Source organism: Amblyomma maculatum, chromosome 2 (genome assembly GCF_055883805.1).
Source record: "Amblyomma maculatum isolate TAMU_Amacu chromosome 2, ASM5588380v1, whole genome shotgun sequence".
In the NCBI taxonomy this organism is placed as follows: Eukaryota; Metazoa; Arthropoda; class Arachnida; order Ixodida; family Ixodidae; genus Amblyomma; species Amblyomma maculatum.
This window is the reverse complement of record NC_139345.1, coordinates 174,702,912-174,713,056: the sequence shown is the minus strand read 5'-3', so window position 1 is coordinate 174,713,056 and position 10,145 is coordinate 174,702,912. Positions and strand designations below refer to the sequence as shown.

Here is a 10,145-nt window from a genome sequence, read left to right as displayed (position 1 = left end):
CGGGCGAAATGCCGAGGGAAAATCGGGAATGCCGATTGTCACGGCTTGCAGAGCACAGGATCGACGCATCTCAGCATGTGGAAAGTGGTCCGCGGCACCAAGGCATTCGCTTTAGCCGAACGGCTAGTCTCACAGATGTTTGTTGTAGCCGAGACAGAGCACCATAGCACTAATGTATATTTTGACGGTCGCACCGAACTTGTTCGTTATAAGCGAGCGTTCGTCTTAAGTGAGGCTGTTATAAGTGGGCTCAACTGTAGGAGGCATTTCAGAGAAGGCAAAAACATTTTCAAGACCTCTACAAGTTCCTCTTATTGGCCGATACCCAAAAACAGACCACAATGAATGCCGGGAGAAGCGTGCCAGCGATTGCAGCCTGTTTACCTGGTCAGGATGTAGGAATAGTAGTGGCCCCCAGAGGCTTGTCCACTGTGGACCACAATTCCCGTGAGGCGGTAGTGGGTGGCCCCGAGCTCATCCACTTCCGCCGCCTCGTCATCGTCAATGAGCTCGCCTTCCATGCGAGCCAGACCCCGCACCGTGTATGGCTCCATGTCCAGTTCCCGGGGAAACTCGAAGTAGTCGTTGAACTTGATGGCACACTCCCGCTCCCAGTCGTAGTCAAAACGCTTCAACTGGATGGCCAGGATCGGCGGCAGCTTCTTAATGCACAGCCGCTTCACTGTGTCCACCTGCGTGTGCAATGTAGGGGCCGTGCGTTAGCGATCTCTTACAATGTCAACATTTCTGTGACCCACAGATTTTATATCAAAGCATCAATTCCCCACTACAAGACACTGTCATTCTGAGAAGTTGTGTAGCAGCCTCATGACAAAATTGACACTGGGCTCCAAGTTTAGTAACGGCCCATATCGGCTCTACTGCCAAGCAAACAAAGCAAAATGCTTGAAATAAGTCTCTCCCTGCCCTCTACCACATTATTCCTTCAAGAACAGAAACAGGCACGCATTGGTCAAGCTTACATACTTGCTGTGCATACCCTTATCTGGCTGTACAGAAGCCAGAATCCTGTACAGCCTGTACAGCGGGGATCAAATCGCGAAAATTTCACGAAACATGAAATTTTAGAAAAGATCACATTCAGCATCTAAAAGGCCTGTTCAACCACATCACAAAACGATTCCGCAGAAAACAACCTCAAAGTGAGCTTAAATATTGTTTTTGTGACTGCTGGTAGCAAAAAACTGGTCGAAATGTCCGCGAAAATGGTCGATTTCCAAGCGCAATAACTTCGCGCCTGTAACGCCGATAGCGAAAATTTTGGTACCACTGGAAAGCTTGTTTCAGTGGTACCAATATTGGAACCACTGAAACAATGAAAAAAATGGGTACCAAGCAGTACTACTGTCGGAGCCGTGTGTCTACGATAAAAATAATGCACAAACATAAAAAATGTGAAGGCCTCGCAAAGCTACTTCTAGGCACTGATTGGTCGCGCCAGTCACGTGGCACTCAGCACTCTTGGCTGCTGGAAAGTATGCATAGTGTTCGTACAGATTCAAAACGAACAAATTCAAGGATATTCAAGGAAATTCAAGGTCCAGTTGGAGTATTTTCAAGGACTCAACACAATGCTGCATGCAGCAGTTTTCAATATCAGGTACCAATTATACTGAACAAAACAGAAAAAGAGAACATTTCAAGAACAGCTTGTATTGCACTAAGCCAACATTATTCAAAAATGTTCCATCTTGATAAGCACCCTGCAATGCATTGCACCAATGTCGAAGAGCAATCTATTCTGCAAAGCTGCCAATGGCAACTTCAGGGCAGCTCCTGCCGCTTTTCCTGAACCTTCTCGTTGAGGCTACACAGTTCCTCAGTCTTGCTTCGTGCAGCCCTCGTTAGAATACTGGATCTGAAAATGTACTTCAGATCATTAGCTGCCCCTACCTTTTCAGCATACGTATCTGCTGAAGCCTGGAGGTCACCTATTGCTGCCTCGAGTTTCTTTTTGTTTTTTGTTTTCACCGCGTCGATCTCTTCGTCGATGCAGTGCCTCTGATTTTCTGACATCATCACGTTGCTTCTTTTTTACTGCCTCCAGGTGTGCAGCATACTGCTGCCGGGCAGCTGATACGTCAGTCCTCAGGTCCTTCGTAATTGAGACGTTAAGAACGCCCCCTGCCTTGTCCACAGCGTCACATACAATATGTTGTGAAATATACGAAAGTTCCTTAAGGTTTTCTACGGCAACTTAGCGGTTCACAATAAACCCTCGCTCCACAATGGCCTGCCCGTGGCTGAGCACAAGCAAAAGCTTGACAACTTTCCAGAGTTCCCCATATGATGAATTAAACTTCATCAGCTCAGACAAGAACTTGTCCAAGCTGTTTACATTCTTCTCAAACATTCGCAGGTTATGCATCTCTTCCTGCAAGAACTCAGTGTACTCCCCCAGTACAGTGTCTCTTTGGTGCTCAGACATTCTGCCTGCTGTAATGAGGGCATTCAACACTCTTCTGAAGTCGGCCAGGCACTCATCTGGTTTAGTACAGATTTGTCGTAGATCCAGAGAGGACAAGCTCCTAATGATTGAGAATCTCTGTGGGCTTCTTTCAAGCACCTTCTTTGTCACATTGATCATGAAGTGTTTGCATTCCATACGGAACTGGAACATGTCCTTCTGGCTTGCTTTAGTTTTCCTGACAGACTATTCAGTGGCATGGCCTACATCCACTTTTTCAAGTGGAGCGTAGTTCTCGGTGCTTTCAATGTCCGCCGTCAGCAGACCAGTGACTCATTTTGCTGAAGACAAGACCGAGAACTTCAGAAACTTCGTCAGTAGCTTCCTGACTACCGTTTCCAAGTCCCTTGCAAGAAAGAACACCATGGGCTGATCCGTTTGATACTCAGTGAGGAATGGCTTGAGGGTCATGGCCACACCTAGTGCAAATTGAAGCTTTGCTAGCAGTAAGACATCACTGGCAAACTCGCACAAGTGGTGAAATGATCCACATTTTGGAGGGGCTTACTTCCTTCTTCCTTGCAGCTGCAGTAAACTTCTTATCTCCAACTTTTTTCTCCAACCACCAGTGAGCAACAAAGTTCAGGGAAAAAGTCTCCTGACCGGTAACTGCTGAGAAGTCTTCTCTCCTTGCAGGAGAACCACGGAAAAGCCCGCTCAGACTGGAGAGCAGACAGTCAACTCCTCATGTACTTGCTGTAACACCTGCCCAGTAGGCGTTAGCATGGTGTGGAGGCCACAGGTCCCAATGTCCAGACATTGAACTTGGTATGCTTGATGCAGGTGCTCATGGAAATTCTTGAGTAACTTAAGGTTAACATTGGGACCATCCATTGAAATCTGAAGAATTTTCGCAAGAGGGAAAGGCTCGAGCACACTCAGCAGCTTTCCTTGGATGTCCTCGGATGTCGAGTGCCCCACACCGAGATATAGTACCTCGCTACCACCTTGTGAGACAAATTCGAAAACCGAATGTGAACATCCATTTGTTTCCGCTGAAGATAGTTGTTCATGGACTCGTAAAAAGTACCACGTAGTAATCACAATCTTTTATCTACCGCTGCGAAGCAGATAAAAAGAAGGGCCTCAGACCATGGCACGTCATGTAGGCACATTTTTTTCTCTCCGCAAGAAAATGCTTTGGCCACGTCACTGTCCGGGAACATACGCTGGAATAGCTGGCCTGGCTTCCGATGATGACAGATAGGAGAAACACGATGTGACAACCTTCAAAGTCCACAGAATCTCTGTGTTCATCACCAGCTTGTGTGCCTTGCAAGCATCGTCTAGCTTTCTCGATTACGAAGGAAGCGGGATGGCTGACTGTTGGCTCGCACTTGGAACTAAATACTTTCAAACCGAGCTGTTGGCTTCAATCTTCATGACACCAGCATGCTTGGCACTCTTCATATGGCTCTTTAACGCCGACTTGTCCATGGTGATATCGAAGGTCTTGCTGCAAAGCCTGCATCTTACACGGTGCTCTCTCGTCGTATCTGGTGCAGTCCAGTCTTTGTAAGCGTCGTTGTGAAGCCCCGCACCTTGAAATTTGCATTTCCCAGGCATTTGCTTTGCAGCCGGATGCTTCAGCCGCAACAAGTCGGGTGCAAAACCAACCCAGCAAAGTGCCAAAATCAGACTGGATTGAATCGGCTCAAGTTGGCTTTAAAGCCGAGTGGCTCCAATGTGGCTAACCGTCACGCAACGTTGGCTATATTAGCAAAAACTGATTTTTTACACCTGAAACGCAGATACTAAAACACAATATTGGAAATACAAATATTATAACTGCATTTTTTTCTGATAATTAACCATTTGCATGCAGTACGCTAGGAATTCAAGGAGAGCAGCAAAACTTCCAGGATTTTCAAGGGGCTTGAAAACGAAATCTTCAAATTCAAGGGTTTTCAAGGTTTTCAAGGACTGTGCACACCCTGTTGCACAAAACGTAGCACGGCAATGGCTTGATGAATTTTCATGATGTTTGTTGCATTATATTCCTTGGTAAATTCTCTATGCAGTGACATTCCCATATATTTAAAAATGCTCAGTTTTTTACTTTTTAGCTATTTTGAAATGATGAAAATGAGTGCATTATGCAAGCATGGATGTAATGCGTGTAAAAAAAAAAAGTCAAGCTGATAAAAAGATTTGGGGAATGTCACTGCATGGACTGTTCTTATGGCTGAATTTTAAAGAAACTACAGGCTCCTATCTTGTTTTTTTGTCATGCCAGATTTTCTGCAAGTTTGGTATAACAATGATGCATATAAAAATTTGTGTGATAAATACTTGAGCTAGGTTAGTGAAACTTTGTATTTATTCATTCAGTGCAATTTCCAATAAGTGTGCCAAATTAAAAAAATTTCCCCTTCCATCTCCACATCTCCCCTTAAAGTACTGATGCAGACAAAAAAAATACCGTATTTACTCGCATAACGATCGCACCCCGAACTTGCTTCCGCCGCAGTTTTGTTTTCATGTCCCGTACTGTTATAGCGGCAGTCGCCTATTGATTGATATCCAGTCATCCAGCAGCGAATGCATTCTGACGAGTTCCCATGATTCCTTGAATAAAATGCGCTTCGCGGCATTCGCAATTCGGCAGCGTTGCAGCATGCTTTGTGGTTTTGTGTGAGTTTACGCCATTTCACCGCCAGTTACACCGCCGCGTTCAAGCTCAAGGCTGTTGACTATGCACTAGAGCTTGGCAACCGTGCTGCTGGCAGGCATTTCGGCGTCGACGAAATGAGGATACGCTATTGGAAGAAGCAGCACAAGAAGCTGATTGCTACGAACAAGACACGGCGGGCTTTCCGCGGACCCAAAATGAGCAAGTTCCCTCGTGTTGAGGAGGCGGACCTAGAATACATGAGGGACCTGCGCAAGGATGGTTGTGCAGTGTCATTAGAAATGATAGACACAGGCTCGCACAACTGCCAGGAAGCTGGGAATCGCCGCAAAGGATTTCCGCGCTAGCTCCGGTTGGACGACTCGCTTTATGCGACAGAATGGACTTTCCCTGAGGCAGCGGACGTTGTGCCAGCGGCTCCCATCCGCGTATGAAAGCAAAGTGATAGACTTCCATCACTTCGTCACTAGGCTCAGCGAAAAAAACGGTTACCTCATGTCGCAAATTGGAAATGCCGATCAGGCTCCTTTGACGTTCGACATGCCCCGAAATATAACTGTGAACGAGAAGGATGCTCAGAGCGTCCTCGTGAAGACGTCTCGCGCAGAAAAGCAGCGATGCACAGTCTGCCTCACGGCCTATGGGCGGAAGCTGCCACCATAAGTCATCCTCAAACGGAAGACTATTCCGAAGAAAAACTTTCCCCGTGGCATCCATATACGTGCACAAATGAAAGGATGGATGACTGCAGACCTGATGGATTATGATGGATTAAGACCTGATGGACTGGATTAAGACTGTTTGGGGACGAAGACCAGGAGCACTTCTGCTTCCCTCGCTTCTGGTTTTGGACAATTTCAGGGGTCACCTTATGGACAGCGTGCGTGCTAAGCTTAAAGAGCTGCGCACGGACATTGCAGTGATTCCTGGGGGTCTGACTTCGCTGCTGCAGCCTCTCGACGTGTCGCTGAACAAACCGTTCAAGGACAATGTTCGAAGACTTTATGCAGAGTGGATGGCGATGGGCCAGCATGATTTGACGCCAAGCAGAAAGATCAGAAGGCCATCCATGGAGATGCTTTGCTCGTGGATCGCAGAAGCGTGGAGCAGTATCCCCGACGAGGTAGCGGCCAAGACCTTCAAGAAGACAGGCATATCGAACGCGTTGGATGGAACAGAAGATGACTTTCTGTGGAATTGTGAAGATGCTCCCAGCCACGACACTACCGTTTCCGATGATGAGTCGTGCAGCAATGAAAGCGAGGATGGCGAGGATTCAGACTTGGATTAGAGTACTGAACGAGAAAAAATAAATGGACATTGTGCAGTTCATGTGATGCTTTTACAATGTGCGTGTTTATTGCGAAGGTAAATCTTACTCAACTTTTAATTTTGGTTGTAATCGAGATATCTGTTCTAAGACGTCAGACCTGTAACTTGTTTGCGTTTTCGGTGCTCAAATATTTTTTGTGAAAAATTTACCCCGCGTAATGATCGCACCCCGAAATTTGCATCAGCTTTTAAAAAAAAAATGTGCTATCATTATGCGAGTAAATACGGCAACACCATTTGAATTTTCATTCCTGCCTTTTATGCGTTGAAGCTGATACAAGTCACTTTGGAATCGCATCGGTGGCCACCTAACAACCCCCAACAGTGTTCCCAATTCACAATGGCAATACAGTTAAACCTCGCTGTTATGAATTGCAATGTGACAAAATATTTTGATTCTGACAGCTTCGTCTCCACAGAACACCACGCCCTGCTGGTTTCAAACAAATTTTACTACACTTTCAGCGTAAAGAAATTTCATTGCTGGCTCCATACAATCCCAAGGAACCGCGAACGTGAATGACAGAGAGGGCACATACTGAAGCGCACGCTGGAGCGCACACTGCAGCACATACAGTCCACGACCGATTTTTCGGACTCTCAAAGGACCACGAAAATGTCCGAAAAATCGAGCAGTCCGAAAGAACAAATGTGCTCCAAAAAAGCTCAATTTATTGCCTATTATTCACTTTGAGGCCGGAAAAAGTCATAAATGCTTTTCTGCACCGCACTCCGATTCCGTGCTAACAGGTCCGCCTGAATTTCACTTGCATCAGCTCAGCTTGCGTCGGCTGCGCTGCTGCAGGTGAGTCGTCATCGTCGCTCTCAGACTCCACAAGCACTTGGCAAATAATTTCTGCATCTGTGAGCCCAGTGCACAGTTCCAACTCATGGTCCACATCTATGAACTCTGAAAACGAGACAGCCGATGGAATTCCGACACCAGCAGTGTGAAGGTCGTGAATGAGCTGCTCCCTGCCTGCCAGCTGTTCGACGACGCTCTCCTCGTCCAAGGCAGCCGACTCGTCACTCAGCACAATTCCCGCGTGGCGGAAGCAATTGCACAGTGTTTTGGGTGCTACAGACTTCCACGCATCGGCAAGTGTACTAAGTGCTCCAAGCAAATCGAGAGAGTAAGTTTTCCCACTGTCGAGGCACACCACAACCACCAACCACTGAATCACAACATCGACTCCGTTGAGAGCCTTCTCGCTGCCACTTTGCACGAAAAAAAAAAAATCTCCTCATAAAATCCAGAAACCGCTTCTTGAAGAACTGAAGCCGATTCAATTAATTGTGAGCCACAGTAGCGACACAACACAGTTCTCGCATCAGCATGACCACGGCTAGGCCTACTCGCTCCGCTCGGCAATGCACGTGAAACACACGGCGAACACCCAGAGGAACAGGCAGTCAAAGCGATCACACTAAAAGAAAAAAAAAAAGCACTCCGGCGGCGAGCAGCGACGTTGTCCTGGAAATAAAAGCTGCTAGGCAAATAATATAGCCTCGATCCAGAGTCAGTTTAGCTGAGGAGCGGCACGCAAGGTCAGCGCCGGTTTTGAGGCTATCGAAGGAAAAAGTAAACAAACAAAATGGCGGTGACACCGCTCAAAATGTATGGCAATTGGCCTGGCTGATGCTTGGAATGTCCGAAAAATCGAATAGCCCTCCTTACAGTGTCCGAAATTTTGAGCAGCGTAATACATTAATTTCATAAGGTATGTCCTGGGGCCGGGAAAAAGTCCAAGTAATCAAGCATGTCCGAAAAATTGGGTGTCCGAAAAATCGGTCGTCGACTGTATATGGAAGTGGGCAGCATCTGGCCAGCAGATGTAGATGGCAGATGAAAGCTCAACTGCTGTGCCATTCAGAGCTAGTAGACAAAGGCTCTTGATCGAGTGAATTGACTAGGGGGCACAAGGGTCCGACACAATGCAACTCGGCCAGCCAGGCTGCCCCCAACTCTCACAGCCTTGTGCGAGCCTTGTGCGAAACTGGTGCTGAAAGCCGCACATCACCTGTGTTTAAAGCGGCTTGCTACGATTACCACATTTCTCTATTCTCATCCTTCAAGGTGCATCCTTCACATAGCGAGTTGCAAACGATGGCAGCACCACATTCGAGAAGTTTAACTGCATGAACAGTAGACATATCTATTTTTGTGCCAGTCATGTTCAATGCAGAAAGTTAAAACTGCATACGTTTGTTAAAATTATTTTGAAAAACTTCACATAACCAATAATTAGGGCATGTGTTCATCAGATACAATTACTCTGATGTAAATGATTTTCGGCAGTTTTTTAAAGCCCATTTGATAATTCAAACTTTTGTAATTTGAATATTGTTTGGTCCCCTGAAGCCCGAATTAACCAAAAGTTATACGACTGCTCCACTAAGTTTCATCCTTCCTGTACATAAAAGTATTCTAATTGTATTAAAAATTGCGATACAGTGAAAGCTCGTTAATTCGAACCTCGATAATTCGAATTTTCGGATAATTTGAACTACACTACTTGGTCCGGCCAAGCTCCATAGAGATCTGCGTATAAAAAAGCCCGTTAATTCGAATGCGAGTCGGTTCCGCTACGGATAATTCGAACTACGCGCCGCCGCGTCTAGACGGCTTAGCGCACTTCACACGGCAAAAAAAAAAAAATTAAAGAAACATCTCCGCGATGGTAGGCATAATTAGAGGCTGCGCACGTCCAAAACGGGGACAGAAGATGGAACCAGGTAAAACTATGGAAGAATGGGTAAAACTTAAATGACACCATGACTGGCCTGGCGGCCGGCAGCGTTGGAGGGAAGGGACGGCGGCTGCAGCAAGGTCAGTGCGGCTGCCTGCTCTCTTCTGCGCAACCTCCGTAGCTCGCAACTAAACACTCGTTAATTCCAACCCTGTTAATTTAGAAATAGGGACGAGTACTGTCGGCGCGGTTCCAGCCAACGCCCATAAAAGGCTATGATCTCGGACGGGCACTATGGATTACACTTTTTTTTTTTTTTGCAATAGCCATTTATCCTTCCACCCATCAGTCGTCAACGGAAGCACGCGAATCAGCCGCGATCATGACGCCGGCTTTTAGCACCATTCATTCCGATGATTGGAGTGGCAGTAGACGGCGCCGCCCGCCCCAGCATGAGCCCCAGCATGAGCGAACGTACTGAAAAGGAGGCTTGCACAACCGGACTAGCGCTGGCACTTTGCCAAGCTCGCTTTCTTCCCCCTGCCGGAGCTAAAGTCAAAAGATAAACATGCCGTTATCGCTGCGCAGCATCTTGGCACACTGCCAAGAAATGTGTTGTGGACCCTGAAGACGCCAAACGGAGGGACGCGCTAACGACCGACGCATTTATTATTATTTATTTTTTTTTCATTTATTATTATTATTATTTATTTATTTTTTTCAGATTCGCAGGCACGAACGGGGCTGGGTGGGTTCATTATGCGAGCGAGTTCGTTACGCGACTAAATACGGTACATTTACCGTAATACAAATGGTTTTGGTCAGTTTTTTCGAGGCCATTCAATAATTCGAACATCGGATAATTCGAACTTTTTTCCCGGTCCCGTGAAGTTCGAATTAACGAGCTTTTACTGTATTTGCACACCCCTACCAGTAATTCATTGCACCCCCCTTTGATATAATGAGGCTAACCGTGTTTTTAACTACTTTTTTAGCGGCAGTA

The 10,145-nt window shown here is 46.5% G+C and overlaps 1 protein-coding gene and 1 pseudogene across 3 annotated transcripts in view; both read right to left on the bottom strand.

Moving 5' to 3' along the window:
• The window catches only part of faf (ubiquitin carboxyl-terminal hydrolase-like faf), a 241,639-nt gene that overhangs the window by 86,884 nt on the left and 144,610 nt on the right, over nt 1-10,145 (bottom strand). For all 3 annotated transcript variants that reach the window (XM_084595526.1, XM_084595528.1, XM_084595527.1), the window contains one exon: nt 385-692. In XM_084595526.1, coding sequence (XP_084451652.1) covers nt 385-692 — 308 coding nt within the window. The remainder of the gene's footprint in view (nt 1-384; nt 693-10,145) is intronic.
• On the bottom strand, nt 1,786-4,146 carry LOC146200474 (uncharacterized; annotated as a pseudogene).